The sequence below is a fragment of the Populus nigra genome, chromosome 11, assembly GCF_951802175.1.
Source record: "Populus nigra chromosome 11, ddPopNigr1.1, whole genome shotgun sequence".
In the NCBI taxonomy this organism is placed as follows: domain Eukaryota; kingdom Viridiplantae; phylum Streptophyta; class Magnoliopsida; order Malpighiales; family Salicaceae; genus Populus; species Populus nigra.
The window spans coordinates 1,608,998-1,635,234 of record NC_084862.1 but is presented as its reverse complement, the minus strand read 5'-3'; the positions used below and the strand labels follow the sequence as shown (position 1 = coordinate 1,635,234).

General features: G+C 33.4%; 3 protein-coding genes across 8 annotated transcripts; all 3 read left to right on the top strand.

Annotated features, from left to right (window-relative positions):
* Positions 1 to 7,322: 7,322 nt before the first annotated feature.
* LOC133667887 (protein STRUBBELIG-RECEPTOR FAMILY 3-like) lies at positions 7,323 to 14,527 on the top strand. Of its 5 annotated transcripts, none has more exons than XM_062087578.1 (17): positions 7,323 to 7,494; positions 7,862 to 8,036; positions 8,415 to 8,544; positions 8,651 to 8,722; positions 9,328 to 9,393; positions 9,501 to 9,572; positions 9,660 to 9,731; positions 9,816 to 9,887; positions 9,964 to 10,029; positions 10,175 to 10,240; positions 11,175 to 11,608; positions 11,698 to 12,101; positions 12,524 to 12,795; positions 13,107 to 13,245; positions 13,523 to 13,659; positions 13,742 to 13,898; positions 14,044 to 14,527. In XM_062087578.1, exons 2-17 carry the CDS (start codon positions 7,913 to 7,915, stop codon positions 14,140 to 14,142), a joined length of 2,382 nt encoding a protein of 793 aa, XP_061943562.1. In that variant the 5' UTR covers positions 7,323 to 7,494; positions 7,862 to 7,912; the 3' UTR covers positions 14,143 to 14,527. The 5 variants fall into 5 exon arrangements, with proteins under 5 accessions (XP_061943562.1, XP_061943563.1, XP_061943566.1 ...); XM_062087579.1 differs by lacking the exon at positions 7,323 to 7,494 and adding an exon at positions 7,560 to 7,648; XM_062087582.1 differs by lacking the exon at positions 7,323 to 7,494 and having other exon boundaries at positions 7,895 to 8,036; positions 8,476 to 8,544.
* A 634-nt stretch (positions 14,528 to 15,161) lies between these two features.
* On the top strand, positions 15,162 to 20,140 carry LOC133667888 (secretory carrier-associated membrane protein 1). 2 transcript variants are annotated; one of them, XM_062087584.1, is made up of 13 exons: positions 15,164 to 15,482; positions 15,874 to 15,939; positions 16,576 to 16,677; positions 16,770 to 16,832; positions 17,179 to 17,212; positions 17,301 to 17,423; positions 17,782 to 17,844; positions 17,920 to 18,013; positions 18,880 to 18,925; positions 19,008 to 19,075; positions 19,333 to 19,381; positions 19,569 to 19,634; positions 19,728 to 20,140. In XM_062087584.1, exons 1-13 carry the CDS (start codon positions 15,429 to 15,431, stop codon positions 19,812 to 19,814), a joined length of 915 nt encoding a protein of 304 aa, XP_061943568.1. In that variant the 5' UTR covers positions 15,164 to 15,428; the 3' UTR covers positions 19,815 to 20,140. The 2 variants fall into 2 exon arrangements, with proteins under 2 accessions (XP_061943569.1, XP_061943568.1); XM_062087585.1 differs by lacking the exon at positions 15,874 to 15,939 and having other exon boundaries at positions 15,162 to 15,482.
* Positions 20,141 to 24,453: 4,313 nt separating this feature from the next.
* On the top strand, positions 24,454 to 25,240 carry LOC133706234 (uncharacterized). The gene has a single exon (XM_062131720.1). The coding sequence runs from the start codon at positions 24,544 to 24,546 to the stop codon at positions 24,748 to 24,750; it is 207 nt and encodes a 68-aa protein (XP_061987704.1). The 5' UTR covers positions 24,454 to 24,543; the 3' UTR covers positions 24,751 to 25,240.
* Positions 25,241 to 26,237: the final 997 nt, after the last annotated feature.

Genomic DNA, 26,237 nt, shown 5'->3' with positions numbered 1-26,237 from the left:
TATGTCAAATCAAAAATAAGGTAGAACAAGCTTTCATTAAGAATGTGATTGATGGCTATAAGATTCAGGTAATGGTGTTACCATCGAGCTATGAAGAAAGTGACAAGGACTCGTGGTCGCCTGGTGGTTGTGACCGGTGTGCTCTCTACGGCAGCTAAATGAGCCAGTCCCGGAGCAATGCCCTACCAACCAGAGAGTGATGGTCCCATTTTGCATCAAAATGGCCCTACTTTTGTTATCCAAGAATCTTTTTGTACATGGAGACTCTGTATAAAAATCAACACAGTGAAGCACCAGCTTGGTTTCAGCTCCCTGGTTGTCTCCTTGTACACAGTTTCTATAATAGCTAACACTCTCGAGATATATCGAATAATAAATGAAAAAGAAGACGCGACAACGTTAGAGGTATATTTTTCATGGGTAGAATTTTAAGTTGATTTTTAATATATAAAAAAATTCATATCATGTACGCATTTTTTGGATAATTTTCTTCATAGTTATCTATTTTCAAACTCAGATTCCAATCCAAATTTGCAATCTACCTTCTTACAGAATGATGTTGTTCTCCAATCTGCTCTAAGGGATTTTTATAAATAAACAGCAAAATCTATAATATACAGTAGAAAGCGATGGTGTTTATAGAAAGCAACCTTTTAAGCCCGTAAAGAGAGAGGAAGGAATTTCTTAGGAACCTGTCAATTCAAGACCGGAGGTTTAATTGTTCTGTTCCAGAGCCAACCACTTCAGGCACAAACCAACAAATGGGGCTCCGGCATGGACATTGCTGGAGATTACAAGGATAATAGATTTGTGGCTAAAAGAATGCAAGGAAAAAAAAATTGAGACTCGATGTATTTCTTCATAATTTAAATAATATGAATAAATAAATATAATGATAATAAATAAATTCATAATAAATAAAAGGACCTCAACTTGAGCCTAGATTGCTAAACAACCCAATATTTTATTGGAAAAAAATGAGAAAAAGTAATTTTTAAAAAATAATAAAAATATACCTAATTAACTAGATTAATTCGCAAACTTTGCAGCTATAGGCTTAAGATTGTGATAATCTTGTGGAAAAAAAAGTAGAAAATAAAATTTAAAAAATAATTTCTAATAAATTAAATGAGAATGTGATAATTTTATCGAAAGCAAAAAAAATAAATTAAAACATAGTTACTAGCAAATACAATATTGTTGGGTAAAATTAACAAAAATAAAAAAAAATAAAAAGTAAAACAACTTGATCCGACCATACTCAAATCAAGATGTAAAATATTTAACATAATCATAATGTTAGGTAACCACGTTTGAAAGCAAATTGAATAAAATCATGAAACTCAATTATTAAACAACTCAATGTCGAAGGATAAAAACAAAAAAATAATAATTAAAAAAAAATAAAAAAAAACCCAAGTCAACTTGAATTAACCTATTAACCCCACAACTAGGGGTAAGCAAAAAAACAGAAAAAACCGATTAAATCAAGAAAACAAAAAAAAAACGAACCGTGAAAAAAAACCGATTAAAATTTTAAAAAAACTGACCGGTTTGGTTTCGGTCTTATAAGCCTAAAATCAAACCGAATCTGAACTGAAAAAACTTGAAAAACCCAAACCAAACCGGTTGAACCAGTTGTTGTCCTAAAAACTGAACTGAAACCAGTCGGTTTGAACTGAGTTCGGTTCAATTTCAGTTTTTTTTAAAAAAAAATCAATTTAGTTATTTTTTTATATAAAAACTGAACCGAATAAAAAATAATCACCTCTATCCACAACCTTAGCTCCATAATCAGGATAACCTAATAGCGATAAGGCAAAAGAATGGTAAAAAAATCACCTTGCCACCGATATCAAATTCAAATACATTATGGTTCAAGAGCACTCTTATTATTACACTGTTATAATAAAAGGTGTTTGAGTATTGGTGAAGAATAATTTTTTTTTTAATTATATGATAATATAAATGTAAAACACAAAAAAATATTATTACCAAAATTGTCTAGGTAACTAACTTGGGATATTACCACGCAAAAAAATTGAAGCAACGGATCAATAAAAAATCAAATCAGTGTTATTTTAACTTTTTAAAAAGAATTAAAATTAATAATTCCGGAAAAATTACCAAACCTTCGACCTTGTAATGCACATGTTCATAAAAAATAAAACAATATTTTTTAGACCAAGCTTTCAACCTAACCTGTAACTTTAAAAGAAGCACAGCGAATAAGAAATTCGAGTCATCATCCTCAATATGGTCGGTGACGGTAAGAGATTCTCGATGGATGACAGCTTTGCTGGGAGGGCTCCAATTAGGATAAAGAGATAAAGACTGTTTGCCTTTTCCATTTATTTTTTAATATTTACTCCAATTGATTTCTTTTTCAAGACTTTCTTCTTTTTTGCCCGTTAAGAGGGGATAAAAAGGAGGAAAAAACTGCTTTTTCAAAAGTGGCCTTTGTTACCTGGAATTTTCCTATGTGACGACAAACGGTGCCGTAACGGTCCTTAACCCCAGCTGTAGAAAAAGTAGACAGAATTCATCACTTGCAAGTTTTACAACGAGCTGTCACCCTCACCCCTCGACCCTCTCAATTTTTTGATTTGTTAAAAAGATAGAGATAATAAAATAAAATAAATATGTTTTTCAACATAGTAATTTTTTATTTTTAAAAAATATAAGATACAATGAACATGTTTCATTTATTTATATTATCTTTGTTTTATCTATTTCAAAATAATAACTGGATGTACTTAATAAAAGAACCACTTTAAAAAATAAAATAAAATAAAAACAAAAGCAGTAATTTCATATATATAATTTGCTATAGATGATGGGTCTTGAATCTCCATTTGGTTTGAGTTTTAGTGCGGTGCAAAAAAAAATGTAAAACTTGCTTTCGATGATGGCTTTTTACGTAATAAATTGATTATATATTAAAAAAATTTATCATGAAAAACCCACTATACCTTCATTTTTAATGCAGGAATTATTAGGCCCACGCACGTGAATTAAGTTTTCATTCATTATCAAATATTTATTTTTTATAATTAACTTTAAATGTAAAAGCAACCACGGAAATAAATAATCTTTTAATTATACTATACTCTTAAACTTAGTCTCTACCCCTCAAAATAGGTATAAATATAATTAAATATAAAAAAAATTGTACATTTCATTTTACTTAAAAAAGAAAACTTATGTTGGGAGTGAACAAAATTCAATCTCTTATGTTTCCATTGTAAAAAATAATCAATCCTGTAACTTTGGTCTCCTCTACGCATGCTTTTTTCCTCTTTTTTTCAAACATCAAGAAATTATATTGTCCTTCGGCAACGATATTCACCCACATTAGTCAATGATAATTACCCCACATCTCTCATTTTTTATGTGCTTTGTCTAGGAATACCAAGGCAAGGAAGAACAATGGTATCATCGGGTTGCTGGCATGGAGATGCTCCCTTGAATTATTTTTTGTTTGATTGCTATAGCTTCTGTAGTTTCATTTTGACGATGATACCACTCCATGCCAGCAAAACATGATGGCTTTCTATAGTATTATTATTATTATTCTGTAGGATTCTAGCTCAAAAGAAAGTTGTGAGGAACTATTTTATGGTGAATAAACCTGTTTGAAAGTATATCATTTGTTTGAAATCTTGACACAAAAAAAAAAGAGATTTAATCTTCATGTACAGAGTTAATTAAATAATAATTATTAAATTCAGTGTAAATTTATGATTTGATTTTATTAAAGAATAATATAAATCATATCTTAAAATCTCATCTAACAGTTTAATCTATTGAGTTGAATTGATTTTTTGACATGCTATTACTTAAGGCTAATTAAGTCCATATTTTAGTTAAATTAAATAAAATATTAATATAGTGAAATTTAATTAACTCAACCAGGTTTTTAATAATATGGCGTGACCTTGTCAGGTTAATATCAATGAATTATTAAAAAAATATTATTATTATTTTAATAAAAATAATTGACTTGATGACTTGTAAACTGATATGATAACTGAGTGATTATAATTTTTTTTTAGATGAGTTTTCAAATCATATTTGATAATTAATGTTATTAAATCTAGTTTGGTTCAATGGATTAATTTATTGACTAGTCAATCTAGAATCTAAATTGGGTTTCATATAAAAATTAAGGGAAGCACCTAATCAAAATCCAAGTATGATTGGTTTAATTTTAAAAAAAAACTTTTCAAAATAAAATTTGTTTAAAGAAGATACTGAAACAACATAGTTTTAAATTAATCTACCTAATAGGAGACCAAGATCTTAAAACGGTACAAGTTTAATAACATTCTTGACAACTATGACTTGAATACAAACTCTTATTTCAATTTGTACATTGAAATAAGAATGGAGACCTTGACTCTTCTTGTCTCTTGAATCCCAGTGGGTGCGATCCTCTAGCAGAAAAACACAAACTACTATTCAAGTCTTTGTTAGAATGGATAGAATTGCAACGTAAGACTCGTGTCCAAATCAAACACAACATTCAAAATCAGGATTTACATGTGAGGAAAGTTGTAAAGTCAAGAGAAAATGATGCAAGAAGGACTCTATCCTCGTCAATTATCAACTCCATGCATCTTTCAATTAGTTGAATTAGTGGATTCTAATAATACTTAGTGAGGTGCGCGCACACCAATATCTTTGTAAATCATGATTGGAATGTTGAATTGAAAAATGGAATAGAATGATGATTTATTTACATTATCAAGCAAAAATAGCAAATTATTTAGCCTCTTTTTTGAAATTGTGTTTAAGACAGGAGTTCCGTAAATTTTGTTTATTTTTATTTAAAATTATTTTTTTATATTTTCATATCATTATCTGATATCAAAAATAATTTTTTAAAAATAAAAAATATTATTTTAATGTATTTTTAAGTGAAAATTACTTTAGAAAAAAACTACTACCACAATCCTAAATACCCCTTTAATACATTATTCCACTAATTGTTTTTCTTAATTACTTGGATTAAGTAATTATTTTTTGAACAAGAATATAAATGGGATGATAACCATACCAACACAATTTGGTCGGCTCAATGATTAAGATGGAATTTGGAGCAAAGTATTTTTCATCCATTCATTGAGATATCTTTTATCTCGACAGAGATGGGAGAGAGAACCTATAAAGTAAAAAATAAATAAAAAATACCATAGCTTTATGTATAATGACAAATTTGGAATAGTATGTTTGTCATTTATTCTCAACATCCAAATCAATAAAGAATCTTACTATAGAGCAAATTTTCTAATATTCGTAATGCGTACATGTTAATTTAATAATTAGATCTAAATAAAATTTATTTTATATTTATATTTTATTCAATTAAATAATCTTTTATCTGACCATTTTTATTCCGAGACAATAATCTAGTAATATTATCTTAGATTACTCATTAAATTCGGGTATTATATATATATATATATATATATATTTATCCCCTGTAATTTAAAGATTTTAAATAAATAAGGCCTTGCTAACAATTATTCGACCACGCACGTGACGCCCATAGAAAAACTGACGGCTAAAGTTGGCAATTACGACGCCACGTAATTTAACACCATCTTGGATATATTGCCGTTGAGTGCGTCAATACGCGCACTGGGAGGACGTGACAACACTGTCCACTAATATCATAGCATAAATTTCCCATAAAATGCACTCAACACTCTTTATTTTTTCTTTTAAGAAAATTTATTTTTATCGTTTAGATTTTAATTAATTATTGAAATTAAATTCTCGATACTCTTGAAAGATTTAGATGTCATCATTCAAAGCAAGAAGGTTTAAGAGTTTATTAATAGCATATTTCAGATTGTAATATTTTAAAATGTTTTTTATTTAAAAATATATTGAAATAATATTTTTTTTATTTTTTAAAATTTATTTTTAATATCATAATATCAAAACAATCTTAAAATATATAAAAAAATTAATTTAAAATTAATTTTTTAAAATATCCAAATAAAAAAATGATTGCAAGTTCAATCATAAAAGCTATTTTTCTAATCAATATTTATCACATTCAAACTTGGAAATTCAATTATCTAGATTTATATTCATGTAACCTAGTATAGATGGGTAGTATTTGCTCCTTTGTTTTGTAGGAAGGAGATATAATATTTTTACTTTTCGGCGTGTTCTAACTCAAGATCCAATTAATTTGAGGTATAAATTAGTTTTGATTTAAAAAAAAATTAGAAAAAATTTGCTTGATTTGAGAATGATTCATGACTTGATCAATCTCAGGTAAAATCTAAATAAAATCTAAGCAAAAAATTCATTGTTTTTTTTTAAATTATTTTAATTAATATAATATTATTTAAATTATTTTTTTAAAAAATTATTAAAATTAAACTCACAACTCAGTAAAAAATATTATTAAGCCTTATCTTGACCCCTGCTTTTAAAACAAGGCCATGGACAGTAGACAAGGAAGAGGAATCAATTCTCTTACAGCAAATAGAACCCTACCTATCTTGAGCCTGTTCACAACTCTACTAAAAATAGCCTCTCAACTGTACATAATTTTTGGGGATTTTCACCACAATCATGAGCGCCATCCTCAATTCCAAGACAGAAACACCCCATTCCACGCGCCATCATAGCGCGTAAAACACTATTATCACCAAGCCAGACACATCGTTAATGGTGCGTTTGGTTCTTCTACTCTCGATTTCATCTTATTTGATCTCTATACTATTCTTTGTTTCAATATCACCCCTCTTTTGTTTATTTACGCAGTTATTTGATCATTTTGTGAACTTATGGCTTAAGTACCGATTGTATCAAGAAACCGTTTAGTAAATAGATTTGGAATTACTTCCATTAAAAAAGTCACTAGATACACATTAAAGGATTTTAATTTAAATAACATTTAATTATATCAATTTTACTAGCAATTATGATAAAAGTCTATAAATAAACAGACATTTAATTTAAATGACATTCAATTCAATATAAGTAAAGATATACCATAATTGCAATTTAAATTAAAATAAATGTAGCTAAGTATATATAATAGTAAATAATGTCATTATAATGTGTATTTATCATAAAATTTATTTTAATTATTTTTTAGACAAATTCCATAAAAAAATTATTTATTTGTAGTGCCCATGGAAAATCGAACTTGATCCTTTATTGAACATGAGAGGATCCAAATCCAAAGAAATTAAAATAGAGGGATGATACGAGAGCACAAAAAAATTCAGGTAAACTAAACTAAGAACTAAGAGCAAAGTTCAAAGAAGACACACATGAACATGACTTGCACTACTCAGACACACAAATTGTTCACAGCTCTTATGCACTCCTACTTGACTGGCTTGTGGTCTTAGAGAGAGAAAAACACAGAAGGAAGCAAAAGAAAAAAAATCATACCTCTCTTTTTCTCCACATTTTCTGCTCAAAACTCTCTTTCTGCAACTCTCTTTACTGTTCTTTACGGAAGTAAGTTCTTTTTCTTTTTTATTTGGATTTGGTTGCGTAAAAAACTGTGATGTAATGTCTGCTTACGTCCATTTCTTGCTCTCTCCATCTCTTAATTCTTTGAATCTTAGCACTTAAGTTTCTCTGCTCTACTTTTAGAAAGAGCTTCAAGAAAGTAATAAATAAACTTTCTTTCATTTTTTACTGACAACAATTTGCTTCATTTAAGCTTGACATTTGTCAACTTTGTGTTTTTTCTGCTCATTACTGGTTTTTTTGTATGTTTTTTGTTGTTGGGTTTTCATGGTTTGAGTTGTTGAGCTTTGATAAGATCATTAACTGTGTGTTTTTGTGGTTTTCTTTTGTGGGGTTTGGTGGTTTTTTACAGATTGGAAAAGTGGTATAGAGAAAGAAGACATAATTGAGTTTGGGAGATTCGATGGGAGTCAAGAGATCTGGTAAAAGAGAGGACTTGAATTTGGAGATCTATGGAAAGTTTTTTACCGCGTTTGTTTTGATCTGCACAGCAAGAATTTCAGTTGGTGTTACTAATCCAAGTGATGGTAATTAAGCTTGACTTTGTTTTCTTTTGCTCTTTTTTTCCCCCGGTTTTCTTTCAGCTGTTTGGTTTATGAGAAAATGTGGGATACGGAAAATAAAGTGAAGTTTTTAGTGATAATTACAATGGTATATGCTATCAAACCAAGGTGGAAGAAGTGCTTTGATTGGTTTGGTAAACTTTCTGTCTTGCTTTAAGTTTAATTTTTCTCCAGCAACCAAATCAAGATTACTGGTAATTAGTGTGCGGTTTGGAGCTGGAAATGAAGTATTTGTCACATTTGTGTGCGTGTGCATGCGTGTGGATATAGTTGCTCGTTAATTTTGTTTTATAGTACATGGAGCTTTGAATCTTATCACCGGCATTGTTTTGATTGAATTAGTTACTGCAATTAATAGCTTATACCTTTCTCTGGGATCTCCTGTACTGCCTGGGTGGGTCAGCATTGGGGGAGATCCGTGCGGTGAAGGGTGGCAAGGCGTTCTATGTAATGTTTCAGAAATACAATCCATGTATGGAACTCTGCTGTAGTCTCTTCATGTTAATTGCAATTTTTCGGTATGGATAATGTAAAGCTGTGTAATGATTTTTTTTCTTTTAAAACTTGCTGTTTTACAGAGTTCTTAATGGTGCAAATTTGGGAGGAGAACTCGGTGATAACCTGGGAATGTTTGCTTCTATCAGATCAATGTAAGTGGTAGTCTCTCAGTCTCTCAATCTTTGGGAGCAGAACTTGTGCATATGTGCATAGGTGTGAGCTTATGAACGATGTGGTTGCCTAATTGAAACTTCTGTCCTTCCACCCCCAAACATTTTTTAACCTATTCCGTTGATGCTTTTAGAATCATCTGTTTTGATTTGGGCATTTTACATGTGCCTTTGACTGTTATTGACTACAAGAGGCATTGAAGATATTGCATGGGATTGTTTTACATGTACAGGTGCTTTTAGAATTTGAGCCGGGGTTGCTCCATTGCTTACTTGGAAAACACTGCATTGTTCGAGCAAAATGCCAATGGCATGGCGCTTTAATACTGGATATCATTCTGAAGATCCTTAACTACTTTACAGGAGCCACTAAATGTTATTTATCAACCCTTAAATGAACGGTCTAAATGTCCTGATACCCCAACTTTGCATTTCTAGTTGTTTGCTTCACTTTAGATGAAACTCAGAGGATGTATAACCAAAGTACATAAACTGCATTTGTTTGAATATTAGGCAATATTCGTTCTTGTGATATTCATGGATGCTGACATTAATCTTTGTGTTTCTTTTCTTTTATTTATTTCCAGAGATCTAAGCAACAACCATATAGGGGGGAGTATTCCGTCCAATCTGCCTGTTACCATGCAAACCTTGTATGCTTCCCCTTTACATGAGATAACATATTTGTTTCTTTGATTTCATATATCAATTCTGGGTACCCTTTTATGCAACAGCTTATGATAGTCTTTACCTTTGACAGTTTTCTTGCAGACAATAACTTCACCGGAAGCATCCCAGATTCTCTATCATCTTTAACTCTATTGAAAGACATGTAAATTTCAGCTCCTCTTTTGCTGGTGTTGATTCCGACTTGTCTCAGTTTTGTAATGCTTATATCCTAACTTTTTATGCCCTGCAGGTCTCTTAATGATAATTTTTTAAGTGGAGAGATACCGGATGCCTTTCAATCTCTTCCAGGGTTGATCAACTTGTAGGTTCTATTTTTAAAGTTGGCTTACTTTTCCAGTTTTATTAAAGGTTCTTTATGGTTAGTGTAACCACTTATTTTTTGCAGAGACTTGTCCAACAACAATTTGAGTGGACAGTTGCCTTCTTCTTTCGTAGATTTGGCTAGTCTTACAACCCTGTAAGTTGTCACAACAAGTCCATTTCTATTGCAATCACTTAATCTCCACGTGTAACGCTAACAACTTAGTTGGCAGACGCTTGCAGGACAATCAGCTGTCTGGGACCCTGGATGTTCTACAAGATCTTCCCCTGAGAGATTTGTACTATTCCTAACCATGTCTCTTATAATTTTAAATGATAGTACTTTGTTACATATTCAGGAATTTCATTGTCTAGTTTCGTATCTTGAATTTTGTGGAATAATTCTCTGCCTTACCTTTTGTCTCTTTGCCCCATTTAAAACAGGAATATAGAGAATAACCTGTTCTCAGGACCCATACCTGACAAGCTCCTGGCCATCCCAAATTTCAGGTGAAAGTCAAAATGTATTTCAGTTGAAATAGAGCTTGATGTTTGTCAAAAGCATTCATGTATCCATATGAATTGTGCCATCAGGAGGACTTGAATTGTTGAATGTTTATGTCAATGATATATCTTGTTCTCTCAATTTAGGAAATTTCTGGTATTTGATAGTTCTTGACAGTTGTATGAAAACTCCACTAAGGTTATATCTGTGAGTGGGCTAGTAGAGGATGTGGGTAATGATTAACGCATTTCCATTGCCTTGTTGCAACCAGAGTATGAGCAATCAAATGAAGTGTATCTTAAAACAATCAGGTCCTGGAAATCGTAGCAGGTTGACATGTCCAAACAATTCAGACTGATCATGTTGTTGACGGGGTGGTCTATTAGAAATGCATGGATTTTTTTAAGCCAGGATTTTTTTTGAAGATAATAAACATGCGAAGAAACCTGTGATTCTCTCTTGGAACTTATGGGGAATAATACATCCAATTCATGTATGTGGTAATTGAGGTGAATCACATAATTATATGCACATATTTGTGCCTTACAGAACTGGGAGCTGGATGAGTTCTTGAATGCCTGTCAGAAATTTGCCCAAGTTGTCTGAGCATTATTGATCATAATGTGCACAATTAAATCTTGACAATGACATGGAAATTATTCCAGAGGGACTTTCTGATCTCCACTTTCTGATGCAGCAAGTCAAAAAATACCATATGATTTTTATGGCTCCTACCAGCTATTAAATCTTTAGGCTTAATATTCTTCAAATAGCCTTGATGGAGGCATTTGCTTCAACTTGCAGTCTACTGTGTTTGGTATCTAAGTTCATAGAACTGTGCAATGTTATTTAAAGTGAATAGGAAGCCTGTTTTGTGTGGTTTGGAAAATTTGGTTATCACTTGATTCATTTGTTTGCTAATATGGTTGCTTGTTGCAGAAAAGATGGCAATCCATTCAATTCATCCACTTCTCCAGTACCTGCACCCATGTCCCCACCACCATCGACACCACCACCACCATCAGCACCACCACCACCTTCAACACCAACACCACCATTTTGGATCCCACCATCTCCTCCTTCTCGAAAAACACCTGGGAAGCAGGCTGATGGGCCGTCTTCAGCAGAGGAAACGAATTCTGGAGGAAAACAATTTTTAACTACTAAAAGATTAGTTTGGATATCCATTGCAGGGGTATTGTTGTTTGTAATACTGGCATTAGCACTTGGGCTTCTTATTCCAAAATGTAGCAGAACAAGGAAGGAGGCCAGTAGAATTTTCAAGCGGCATCAAGTTGGTGCTTATAAAGGCAACAGAGAGAACCCAAGGGACAATGGATCCTCAGCCCAACCAACTAATCAAATTGAAAAAGGCAAATGACTTATTTAACTTGAATCATCTGCTTCCATTGGAGATTTCAATTCTTTTGATCACTGACATGTTCTAAAATTTTTCTAACAGTTCCGAAGGAGACTTTACAGCAGCCAAAAGAGGACCATCCAAAGCCGCAAAATGTGCACAAGAGAAATGAACCTAAAATGGACCTTGCACTAAAGAGGGATGATTATTTAATAGACGTGAGCAGACTAGATTCAGATTTCACGCTGCCTCCGCCGCCGCCTCCACCTCCACCACCACCACCACCTCCTCCTCCACCCCCTGTTGAGAATGTCATTGTTAAGCCAAATGTTCCAGCTGAAGCAAGCTCAGGGAAGCCTTCTCGTAAAACTCGGACCTTCCTCACTTCTGCTAAGTCTTTCACCATTGCATCGCTTCAACAATACACAAAAAGCTTTTCTCAAGAAAATCTCATAGGAGAAGGCATGCTGGGAAGTGTTTATAGGGCACAGCTTCCTGATGGAAAGGTATGTATGATCTTTTATTATGATTGCTGTTGTTTGTAGCAATTTATTTATGGAGATTAATGAGCCAAGATATTCTATCAGTGGATTTGCTGTGTTATTATGTTAATTTTATTGTTTTCTTCATGACTTTGTTCCTTCTCTCTCTCAAAGACTCACTTTTTAAATCAGTTTCATTGCGTGCTCTTTTCCACAATTGCCTAAAACAATTGCTTTTTAATTGTTGAAACCATTATTACAAATCCTCAAACAAAATATATCAATGAGCTTTAAAAAGTTAGAACTTTAGTGGGTTGGTTACTCTTACTGCAACCCTCTTTTATATGGTGCATCTATCTGATTAAGCAGCTCAATTTTGTTGTAAAAAAACATATAGTTGAATGTCTTTGGTTTTCAACCTTTAATGTATTCGGTTGCTTTTGTAGCTTCTTGCTGTCAAGAAACTTGATAAGAGGACTGCAGAGCAGCAGAAGGAGAATGAGTTTATTGAATTGGTTAACAATATTGATCGGATCCGACATGCTAATGTCGTTGAGCTCATGGGTTACTGTGCAGAGCATGGCCAAAGGCTTCTGATCTATGAGTATTGCAGCAGTGGCTCTTTACAAGATGCACTACACTCAGATGATGAATTTAAAAGGAAACTTTCCTGGAATGCCCGCATTAGGATGGCACTTGGAGCTGCTAGGGCCTTAGAGTAAGTGAACCAACCACTGTGATAGAACCAGCTGTCCTTAGAAAAAAGTCTAAATTAACTAGTAAGAAACACGAATTCAAAGAGTGTGCATGTATAGAGAGACAGATTTGAATAGCAGAAAATTTAAGTCTTCTATTGCTATATCAGATGAAAAGACATAATTAAGTAGTCCAATATGCTGGAAATGGTTTATAGATTCAGGTCTATAAAATGGTCAACAGTTCGCAAACAATCTTTCTATGGGATGAAGGTGGGGGTTTTTTTTTTTTTTTTTGCCTCTTGTGCATACTTAATTTGTTCCATGTGTGAAGGTATTTGCACGAGGTCTGTCAGCCACCTGTCATACACAGAAATTTTAAGTCTGCCAATGTTCTTCTTGATGATGATCTTGATGTGCGTGTTTCGGATTGTGGTTTGGCTTCGTTAATATCATCAGGGGCTGTCAGTCAGGTAAGTCATGCTCATACAATCAGGCAGTGGTCCATGTTGAAATAGAACTCTCTTGGTAGTTGACTTTCAGACGTGTTAAATTGAGTTAATTTGCGGAAATTTATCTACTCATGAAAGTGCAATTAGAATGTAAAACAAAAGGAATTTTGTTGATCAAGTTGATAGCAATTGATGTTTTTCAGTATTTGGAAAAAGCTCTTCAATTGGTTTAGGGATGTGTATAGCTTTTTGTTTCAATGTCCACTTACTATCCTAAAATAGTTCCTCTTATTTTCAGTTGTCAGGCCAGCTGCTAACAGCCTATGGTTACGGGGCTCCAGAATTTGAATCAGGAATTTATACTGTCCAGAGTGATGTTTACAGCTTTGGTGTGGTCATGCTAGAACTTTTAACAGGCCGGAAGTCCCTTGACAGGTATAAATGTAAAAACATGCTGTGTTTGTTATCCTATTCAATTTTTTGTTTCTTAAATGTCCCTCCTTCAAATTTTGCCTAGGACACGGAATCGAGGTGAGCAATTTCTGGTGAGATGGGCAATCCCCCAGCTCCATGACATCGACACATTGTCAAAAATGGTTGATCCCTCTCTTAATGGAGAATACTCTGCCAAATCTTTATCACACTTTGCCGATATCATTTCCCGCTGTGTTCAGGTGAGAATTACACTGTTGGTTATGGTTTCCACAAAGACTTGATTCATCATTAACAAGTGAATGCCATCTAGTTGTAGTCATAGATTTTTTTCCTACATAACGAAATATAGGATCAGCTTTACCTAACCACAATGATATCTTGCAGTCTGAACCAGAATTCAGGCCACCAATGTCTGAGGTTGTCCAGGATCTAACAGACATGATAAGGAGAGACCGCCCCAGCAAAGAATCAATCAGTGACTGAGTCAAATTGGTACATAGAACTTGTGATTCAACTTGTGAATGTAAAGCTTCGAAGTATTAATCTCCCACAATGTCAACACTGGAAGATGCATCATCAACTGTAAACTAATGCAGCAAGCTAACACAATAACTGTTCACATCCACGTCTCAAGTTCATACCTCGGAGAAGTCTTCAAGGCAGCTGTAGCAAGAAATGTGAACAATCCATTCTTCTGGTCAAATGATTTGTGATTTCATTGTTCATTAAATCATGCAACCAAGCTTTTCTTTTGCAGAAATCTGCTAGCCAATTGTTTTGTATTATTATTTGTTGGCAATTCTTGACAATGAAATTTTGGTGCAATGCACCTGAATCTGAGTGAAACTTAAATTTAGCTCCAGCAAAATCCATATCATTCTGGTTCGATGGATTTTTTCAGTTCAAATGAACGGTTTGAACCCATGCTCATCCTTGAAATGAACAAGGAATTAAAAAAGGTTACCTGGCCTCTCTGTTGTGGGGTTAATTTTTGTTTGAGAAAATGAAACTTAGATAATGAAAGAACACATTGGTCTAATAAAATTTAAGGCTGATGGCGATTTGCAATGCTCTTGGGCACATGGAAACTTGTATTTTTAGCTGTAACATCCTGGGAAAAAACCAAAGGAGCTATGGGGTTGACCCGCATGGCAAATTGCTTGATAGGTCTGAACTGGCTGCAAACCTGTGTTGATTGTGACATCTTGACGGTGATCATGTGTCTCTTTCATTTTTTTTTTTTAAAAACTTAATTTAATTTCTTCATAAATCATTAGCTTCTGGAAGAAAGAAATTGATGACTCGTTATCACCGAATTTGAAAATTGATTTGGGCTATTGAGTTAAATCCGAGGCAAACTCCGAATGGGGTTTTATAACTATACCTAGAACCCTCCATTTAAAGTCCTAGAAAGAAGTTCTTTTTTTTTTTAAAAAAAGAAAAATTCTATAAAAAACTAACCAATTTTCTGAAAAAAATAAAATAAAAAATCAATTCCCGGTTCAAACCGAGTTGACACGGAGTCGATCACACCTATATAAACTCGGCACCTCTCTTCCCCCTCTCCCGCGAATATTTATCTTCCTTAACGTCCAATTTTTTTATTTTTTATTTTTTATTCTTCTCATTTTCACCGCTTCGATTTCACCAATCCGTCTCTTCCTCTCCATAAATTTGAATCTCTAATCAGTCACATTTCCTCCTCTCAGTTTTAGATATCCAAATCTGAAATTACGAGTTCAGATCTGGTGATTACTCAGTAAGAAGTAATGAGTCGGTACGATTCGAACCCGTTCGAAGAAGAAGAAGTCAATCCTTTCGCTGTACGTGTAAATATACGTATTTTACTTGTTACATCTGTGTATGATTATTAGTAATATTCGCGTATGTACGTAAATTATACGCGTAGTATTTTTCGAAATTTTGGATTCTTCGTAATGTAGTGTTTTTTTATTGTGTTGTTTGGTTGCTGAGAAAATGCGGAGGATTTTGAGAGAAAATTGAAGAAGCTCGGATCTTATTTAGAATAGAAAGAAAGTCACCCTCTCTCTCTGTTTTTTTTTTTTGCTTAATTAAGGAGAGTTGTAATGTTAGTACTTAATTTAGCAATATTAATTATAGATTTACATTCTAATCATTTTTATTTTTTTAATTTGAGTTGTTGAGATGAAGAGATGAAGCTCTTATATTTTGCTGTTTGTTTGGTAATGGAAGGATCAAGGAGGAAAGGGGAAAGGATCAGGGCAGTCAAATTATGGCGGAGGCGCGTTTTATATGCCTGTAACTTTCTGTTTTTCTCTTAATTTTCAGCATTTTAGAATGAGTTTGGGGCCGCCGTGCTGCTTTGAACATGGAAATTAAGTTTAATGTGTAGGTGTAATATGATGGATGATGAAATTTTTCAGTTGGTTGTAGGATAGTTTGTAGCATTGTTGAAGCGAGAAAGTTTTTCCCTTTCGAGAAAATTGTGAATCTTTTTTGAGCTGCTATATTTTGTTTGTATGTTGGATCTGAGATGGTTATAATTGCTAGTCCAATATGAATCTCAAGTCTGGATGCTGAAACTTAATCTTAGTACTTGTTCAGTAGGAATGGAACCCGAGGATGAAGTTAAGAACCTGTAAGTGACATGCAAGGAGAAATGGGAACACTAGCTAATAATGCTTAATGTCTCTCTTAAAACGTAACTTTTTTTTATGGCCAATTTCTTGTTTAGTTACTGTCCTTTATGGATCTTCTACTTGCTGCTGAGTGCGAGTCCCAAACTACACCTGGATATAGTGTGGCAGATTTACTTGTTCTTGCATATGTATGGATGTTATGAATTGGTGGTGTGCTTATTTTTTGGTGTAAAGATTCTCCGGTAATGCTGTTAACTTATTCTCGTGTTTTGCTGTATTCTTGCAAAATTTCTAGAATCCCGGAAGTGTCCCCCCTGCAACTTCAAGGCTTTCACCCCTTCCTCACGAACCTTATGATCGTGGTGCAACCATAGATATTCCCCTTGATTCTGGAAAAGTACTGTAAATTCTTCAAGAAGTGTGTTCATGTAATCACATTATCTAAATGTTGCTTTCTTAATTTTGTTTCTGTTCTTTGTCTGACTCTAGGAATTAAAAGCTAAGGAGAAGGAACTCCAAGCGAAAGAGGCTGAATTGAAGAGGAGGGAACAGGTGAGTGCTCTGTTATGGTGGCTTGTGTTCATAGGTGTTTACACACACGTGCTCTACAAGAAGTTTGGTCATGCAGTCACATTATCTTAAGGTTGCTTTCTTATTTTTGTTTCCGTTCACACACACACACACACACCCCAACTTTATTTTGGAAATCAATAGCATGTTCAGGAAAATCATGTTTGGCTGAAGATTATCGATTTTTGTTGTGTTGTCCTTGTGTCAAACTTCTAGAATCCATGAGTTTTGCAGTCAATGAAACCTTGAGAGTCTCGCAATTACTTTCATTTTTAAATTGTATTATCCTCAATGGTAATTTAGAATCCATTTTCCTTTTGTTTTCCAGGAACTAAAACGGAAGGAAGATGCAATAGCACGTGGTATGTTTATCTTATTGGTGTTTTTTTTGTTGATAATGAGGCTGTGCATGGTGATATTTAGTTTAACATAATGTTCTTTTTTTGACAGCTGGAATTGTAATAGAGGACAAGAATTGGCCACCATTTTTTCCGATTATCCATCATGACATTGGAAATGAAATTCCAATCCACCTACAGAAGATTCAGTATGTTGCATTCACAACATTTTTGGGTATGTTTTAAATTCTACTTCTTGGAAATTCTGTTTGATGGCCACTCGTCATTTTTTATTGTTTGCTGTCCTTGATAATGAAGTTTGTTAGGTTGTTCATCAAGTCTCAGTCCTGTTAGCGAGAACCAGGAGACAATATTTTCTAACTGTTGCATTTTCATCTCTAAGATGGACGATGCATCTTAATTGTCAGCATTTCATTTTATTTAGTTGGGTTTAGGTCATTCCTGTGATCGATCCTGTAGCTCAAATTGTGTAAAACAGTTTGGTTTAGTTGGGTAGAGGTGGATCAATTTGAGAAATGTTTTAACACAAACAACTATCAGCTGTTTGGTAACTTAATATCATGAAATTGCAGGTTTATTTGTCTGTCTTTCATGGAATATTGTAGCTGTTACCACAGCCTGGATAAAAGGGGAAGGTTGTTGCAAATCCATTCAACATGTATAGTGCATGATCACATTACCTGTTTGTCTAAACTCGTTTTCTTTTCTAGGTCCAACAATTTGGTTTCTTGCTATCATCTACTTCATATCAGGGGTTCCTGGAGGCTATGTTATGTGGTATCGCCCTCTTTATCGTGCAATGAGGTATTCTTCTTTGACTGTTGGCCAGTGAAATTTCTTCTATAACTATATCTGTACTTGTATAGCATGTGTTTCCTATTCTGGCTCTATGTTTTTGAAATGTTTCTGGATGCTGTAAGTATTTAAATATGATTATAGAAGCTTGATTCATGTGTTTGCAGAAACAGAGATAACCTTATGGATAGTGTGGAAACCTGATCTTTCATGTTCAATAATAATGAAGCTGTAAATGATGATTCCCTAGACATGGTTGATGACATTTCATATGTGAAAGCATGATTTGAATTGAATATTTGAAGATCCGAAGTATCGTCTTGTAAAAGAATATATACTTTTTTGAAATTGTAGGAAGAATGTGATGTTGTTCACTGGTATGACCTAAATTTATGAGGGAGGACCAACCAAAAAGAGGGGGAGAGGGAGGTGGGGAAGCTGAAAAAAAGGGAAAAAAAAGTGCAATGCTGTGTAGGTGGGATCGTGTGTAGTTTATCTTCTATGAGGTGGCATGCTAGCTTGGGAGATAATCATAATCCTGTTATGCTGGATAAGAATGTTTGTCAGACAATGATGTGTTTTGAACTTTGTCCTTGGTATATGATGGATTAACGGGTTCAGATTAGCTAGATCCTTTTTTTTGTTTATTTAGCACCATTAGACAACTATGGTAATTTTTGTGTGTTATTTTAGCAATAGGCTAATGAAAAATATAGGGAGGGGTCTTAAAGTACTTTCTCCATGCGTTCATCTCATTACGAGAATTTGATGGTTTTACTTCTACAGTTGTACTAGTCTTTTTTCATTTGTTCATTATATGCATTATGAATTGATGTCCCTACTTTTATTTAATTTTGCATCAACTCCTTTTGCAGGACAGATAGTGCTCTGAAGTTTGGATGGTTTCTCTTGGCTTACCTGGTAATCTCATTTATGTATTTCTTTCCCTTTTGAAGATCCTCTAGAAAATCCCTCATTTGTTGTTTCTTTACTCTCCATGCAGCTTCACATTGGCTTTTGCATCTTTGCTGCTGTTGCCCCCCCAATTGTTTTCAAGGGGAAATCTCTTGCGTAAGTTTCTTTAAGATGTTGCATTGAAGATGGTTCTTTTGCTAGAGAATCAAATACATCATAGCTTGTTTGGAAAATGAAGCAACTATTCTGGGCAAGGAGAATTTTCTCACTCATTCAAATTTCATATTATCGTTCTTTTCCTGGAGTGTCTTCTCCTGAAATTTTGGGTGGACTGATTGGGTAGAAATTATATTGATCTGATCTTCTTTTAGTTTCTCTACTCTGCTAATGTTTGTTTGATCTTTTGTGGACAGGGGTATTTTGCCTGCTATTGATCTTATGGGCAGCCATGCTTTAGTTGGGGTAAGTTTTCAGCTTTGGTTGTTCATTTCTTGATAATATCAGTGTACCTGCACTTCCATTATGAAGTATTTTCTCACTCATTCTGAGCATAATGGGAGAAATGCATTTACATATTTGATCGTGAACTGTTATTATGTAGATGTCCAAGCAAGTCTCACTCTAATAACATCACAATTTTTGTTTGCAGATATTCTACTTTATTGGATTTGGATTCTTCTGCGTTGAATCACTCCTCAGTGTCTGGGTTATTCAGGTTAAATAAATCCTCTTACGACTTGTGCATGCAACCTTACTGTTTCATTATGGCTTTGCTCAAGATTCTTTGTTTGCTGGTCCTGATTTGCAGCAAGTCTACATGTATTTCCGAGGTAGTGGAAAAGCTGCAGAGATGAAGCGGGAGGCCGCAACAAGGACCATGATGGCTGCCCTATGACAAGCTCCACTGGACAAAAATGCTATTCTTGGATGGAACTAGAAGACTACGCTTCTTGCCCACTTTTCCCCTTCATACATAACGCGTCTTGCTTCATTATTAACCTTGTTCATGTGTTCATCTTTAAATACAATTCCCAAACAAAAGAACTTGACAGATTAGAAAATTGAATAGGATCGACTTCTAGACTCTAGAGTATTGTGTTCAGCCGAGACGTCGACATAGAGGTTGATACATTGTGTCTCCCCATAAAATGATTGGCACTGTATGTGAATTTCTTTTGCTCTTCTGGTGATTGTAAAGAGAGGCAAATGCCGAGATCACAACCAATGGTCTTAGGCTTTAATGGGTTGATTCAATACAGAGTTGGCCTGTTTTGTTCATGTCCAGCCATGGAAAGTAGCAGGAGAGAACATCATCTCAATACTAGAGGACATGAAATCGAATCCTTCGGGTGGTCACGAACAGCAGATGCAGGAAACTTTGGTGTCGATGGATTGTCTCCGCATCGATTGCTCTTGAATTTTGAACCTGTATCGATTTTGTTCATGTCCATCCATGCATTTGTGCATTCATCGCATAAATTCTGCTTAGTAATGGAGTCATGGATCTCCTCCCTTTCACTTTATTTTATTTGTAGATATCGGTGGAGCCACTTTGAGAAGGTTTAGTTCGGCCGAAAATTAAGCTTGGCTGGGCCTTTTGTATTAGGGCCAGCTGGGTTTTTTTTTTCTTATACCATCACACTGACTATGCATATAATTGAACAGCGCAAAACCTTTACTTTGTACTTTCTAGGATCTGTTATCGGATGAATATATGTGAATTTTGTATTTTTTTTTTAAAAAATTAATCACCACGAATATTGAAAAGTGCATCTTATATTTATAACTCCAAATATCTTCATAGAAAATAAGCAAAAGTAATAATTTAGTCACGATTAGTGAAACATTATGTAAAATATTCAAATTCTAAATATGAAATAAATTAATTAGATGTGTTATTTTTTATACTTGTATATGCGCCGTAGTTGAATGATGCATGCGATTGACTAGGCATGATCTAGTAGACTAGTATAATTATCGCAGCCTTTTCAAGATGCATGAACTTTTCCAGGACAATGCCGTCAGGACAAAATCCAGACAAGTATTATTCCTTGAGATCTGGAGAAGAGATTTTTAATGATTTATAACGGATTTCAATGCCACCATTACACTCTCAACTCGCTCTCTCTCCTGAGATGCTAAGATTGCAAAGTTTTGTCGGACAATCAACCACTACCTTTCCAAGTCTTTCACCTGAGACGCCAAGGTTGCGAAGCTTGGAACTAACAAAACATGAGCTTTTGATGTTGATACTGCCGACGACATCACCTCTTTGAAGCCGAATTAATTTCCTTGATGTTGGGCCAGGATGAGATCCATTCACCGAAAGAGGACCCATCGTTAGCTCTCATAGACTTCGACGAGAAGAATTGCAAGTTCGGGAGCGGAATTGAGGAAGGCAAATCCCAATAAAGCTTTGGTTTATTGATGAAATCCAAAGTTGGATACCTCAATGACCCACATTTATGGAGGGAAAATGGCAAGAAAAAGCAGGGCTTTTTATTACCATTGACAATAAATTCGAGATAAAGCACTTCAACTCCATTGCGTATCGCATAAATGCAGCAATGTCAAAGGCCGATAACGATCAAACCAACGAAGGTGAAAACACAGCATCTTTCTTTCGCCACGGTGAGCCAAGAACCGTTCCAAATAATCAACCAATTTGTTTGCATATCCTTCTCCTCCTTTCTTGCCACTGAAATACGATAGAAAATCGAAAGTCAAGAACGGTGTGGTGAGGCATAGTTCTTGGCACTTTTTCGATGAACGGTGTATATATAGCGCAAAGAAGTATGGAGTTGGAAGCAAGGAAATTATGTTACGAGCAAGCTCTTCTGGAAGCTCCGTGAATCTATCTTCATGCATTGTATCCTTAGACAAATTAAACTAGTAGCTGCTGCCATTGTCTTTAATCTATCTAATACAGTAATTTACAGAACTAGAAAGTTGATGGTTAGGATGATAAAAATTCAATGGTTCAGTTTAATTAAAACAGATCATCTATATGGATAAATTAATTCTTCCAAGCCAAAAAAAAAAGAGATAAATTTGGGCAGACAATTATCAACACAGCAATATATTGATCAGAAGGAAAACTAAACACTAATATTTGGAGCAGCGCATGCAAAACAAGATGTTTTCTTTACCAAAAGTCTAAGAATATTACCTGAATGATGGCGCCGAGCTAATAATTTCCTGTGAAGGGTTTTTCGATCCTTGTTTAGAGAAGAAGAAGCATCGATGGTTGGCATGAAAATAATGGTCAGGAGCGTGCAGGATTAGGCTTTATAGCAAAATATTAAGATTGTTTTGACTATTCATCAACTCAAGGTTTTTATATAAAAAAATACATATTTTTTAAAAAATCATCTTAATTTAATAGCTTAAGTTGGTAGATGAGATTTTAAAATATAATTTATATTATTCTTTAACACACCCTTTTAAATGAAAAGCTTTTGAGTTTGAAACTTGCATAAACTCATATTACTTTATGCTTAAATTTTATCAAATAAATGAGGATGGTAAGATTTGAACTCGTAACTGTTTGGTCATTAAAACTCTGATATCATGTCAAATAACCATCTCAATCAAATAACTCAATCTGTTAGATGAGATCTTAATATATGATTTATATTATTCTTTAATAATATTGGAATGGATAACATGAATTATATGGGATATTTGATTTATTAAAAATACACCTATTTAAATATTTTTATTTGAGAAAATTTTATTGATTTATCAAAATAATAATAACCCTTTTTTAATGTTATATTCCTTTCTATAAGCTATATTAAACCATAAATAATACAAAATAGACTTTCAAAATTACCCCCAGCTAATCTATGTTTGATATAGTGTTGTTTTTTTAATTTTTATTGTTAAGAATCTAAATTTATTTAAAAAACAATATAATATTTTTTTCAAGCGAATCAAACATCCCTATGTATTATATAAAGCAATATTGTTTGAATTGTACCCGCATGGATTTTCTCATAGATTTGCAACCTATCATTTTTGTTTGTATTTGTATTATAAAAATATTTTTTTAAAAATTTAAATTTTATTTTATTTTTTTAAATTAATATATTTTTAATATTTTTAAATTATTTTGATATGTTATTATTAAAAATATATTTTTTTAAAAAATATTATTTTAATATATTTCTAAAACACAACTAAACCAAACCCAGCCCAAAAAAAAACAAAAACCTAATAATTGCCACCCACATTCTCTCTAGTCAACAAAGGCTACCAGACTGGCCTCCATGCTTGCTGGCGTTAACAATGACATTGCTGTTACAGTCTATGGCTCCCTTGCGTGCACGGTTCAGATCCTACCTCCATTGCCTTCCTTGTAGTTGCAAACCCGACCGTATTTTACCTCCTTCAACGAGAAAGGCAGTAGACCACCACCTCCATTAATGGATGGCTAAACAACGAACGACTCTTCCCCCTCATAAATTTGTAATCAATCACTTTTTTAATGTTTAGCCCTGCGTGGATTTGTTGTTTGTATTATATAATCGTTTAAATTCAAAATAAATGCTGCTAAAAAGAAATTTTTTATAAATATAATAGTAAGATTAAACCCAGCCTTGACTCACATAGTCAACCAGAGTATATAGGCAATTTAAGCAATGATTCAAGACCCTCACTTAACAAAAATATCTTAAAAATAAGTAAAATATACTTGTTAATTATGTTTTATGAAATAAAAATTACTCTCACTTAACAAAAGATTCTAAATACAAAATGAAAATTATTCAAGGCCACACTTGTTAGGCATATATAAAGAATAATAAAAAAATATTTTAAAAATATTTTAAAATACCTCATTTATAATTTTTCCCAAAACTTCTATTAAGCCAGTTTTGTTGCATAATTGACCCAATTAAAGGCTAGGGTGACAAGTTAGATGGGTTAATGTTAATTAAATTATAAATTGTCATTATTTCAAAAAATTTCTTAAGAAAATGAAAAGGATATTTTAAAAAAAACCAGTTAAAATAAGTTTTAACTTAATCATGAACCAATTTGTTGAGTTATATTAAATTAATTCTCATCTAATTTAATTTAAAATATAATCTAGATTAGAAATCAGATTAATAAATCATTGAGTTGGCAAATCAAACTATGAGTGTATTTATGTTAGTTGTTGTGCATATTTTTAGTGATGGGGGCATAGCTAAAAATTAAAAAAGCAACAGAAGAAGCATGAAAATAATAAATGCAAGGTTATACCTGTGTTTTGTGATTTCCAAGGTTATACCCTATAATAAATGCAAACTCAACCGATAGCATAAACCAAGTTTAATTACACTGTATATTAAAAGGGAGTAGACAACTAATAATAAAAAAAATAATTGTTTTTTTTTTAATTGTTAATGGCTTCAATTTTATTATTCAAAAGCAGATTCGAAAATTCTTACAAAACATATATCAAATGTCTGTGTATCTAACGGTTAAAGACCAATGAAGTTGCTCGATCTTTAACACTGCTCATGCATATATAAATGCACTTGTCTATCTGATATTTCTGTGCTTGCCATACCACATCGCCCTCTCAAGTCCCAAAATCAAAAAACACTGAAGCGCAAGAATAACAAGACTAGAACACCATGGTTTGCTTTTGTTTTCTTGTTGATCAGACCCGGAAGGTGAGAAGAAGCAAGCCGGCAGCCGGAATTTGTTCAAGGTGTGGTGGTGGAGCAAGTGTAGCTGATATGAAAACTTGTACAAGATTTTGCTATGTGCCATTTTATTGGAAATCTTGGAGAGCTATCATGTGTACTTTCTGTGGAGCTGTACTCAAATCTTACCACTGAATTATTTTGTTTTAGAGGACTTCTAGCGTGGTATTTCTTTCCTACTTAGTTTATAGAATTTTAATTAAGTTCTGTATGCTTTGGAGTTAATTATATAAAACTTCCCTCTTCTGTTTGTACCATTTTGTAATGTGAAATTTGCTTGAGGAAATCGTAGAAAGCAGCATTGTTCTTTAAAAAAAAAAAGGAAAAAAAAGAGAGTTACAGAGAGCTCCTTCCCAAGAGGGAGATGTGCAATTTTTTCCTTGTTTGCACCAAAAAAATATAAGACAATGGTTTGGTCTGCAGTCCTGCAGTTTGTGCAGGATTTGTAATAAATTTACAGGTGGAAAGCTTTTATTAGGAGGATGGAGATGGCTGAACAGTGATGCCTCATCAAGTGGAAAGGACATGGAAGGTGAAGTGTTGGTGATGCCGATAGCTATATGAATGTATGGAGTCTGTTTTCAGAAATAAATGAAGTGTGATTGAACCTTCCATTGACCTAAAACACGGCAGCAATTATACAACAATTAATTTTCTGTTTTCAAAGTTTAGGCTGCTCCAATCTTCTCCCAATTTCTTCATAATATTGAACTTAGTTTTCTCTGATGATCTAATGAACGAAAAGTAGAGGTGTTAAGCTCAGTTCAATGAGTGGTTTATTGGCTATAACTAGCCAGGGTTGGAAGACTCTCAAATTAAACCTTGAAGTTACTGTTTTTATTTTTTAATTATTTTCCAAGTTAATTTTGAATTCTTATTGTTTTTTTTCTGCATGGTTTTAGATTTTTTTATTAAATCAGTTTTTATCTGTATATAAATAGTTGGTATATTATTCTTTTATCAAATTATTGAATTAAAAAACTAAGAATAAATTAGAGAGTTTTTCTATCTTAATTTCTCTATAATTTAAGATCGTAGTCTTCTAATTTAAAAACCCTAGTTTTTATCCATCCTTCTTTATTTTAAGTGATTTAATTATCTGGTTGAACAATATCAGCTATTTTATCTTTTCATTGCCGTTAAAGCAGTGAAGAAGACATGCACCTCCTGCGTATCAGAAGATCTGTCTGGTAAAACCTACCAAAATACCCATATTGTAGTGAAACGAAGGTGATTTTTCAATCTTCCTCACATGCCTTTCAAATCCCCTCGAAGAGAGATGATGCATATACAGCTGTGCCTGTGAAGGCGTTGAATGAATTTGCCAATGTTCATGTGAAATTAATGCCAGAAAGAAATTAAAGTGTATCGCTGTTAGTGTTCCAGTTTCAGCTCCGTAAAATCATGAGAAAGGACGTAATAAATGTTCGACTTGATGAGAATGCCAGTAGAATTCGAATATATTTATTTGAAGTGATGTATTTAGTTGATAAGTCCTTATCATAATAAATAAATTTCGTTGAGGGTTGAGAGTTGTCTCCCTTCCTCTCTTTCCATGCTTAAGGATCAAGAATAGTTCATATTAAAGACGATCTGGTATTGACATAGCAAATTATTAGCTT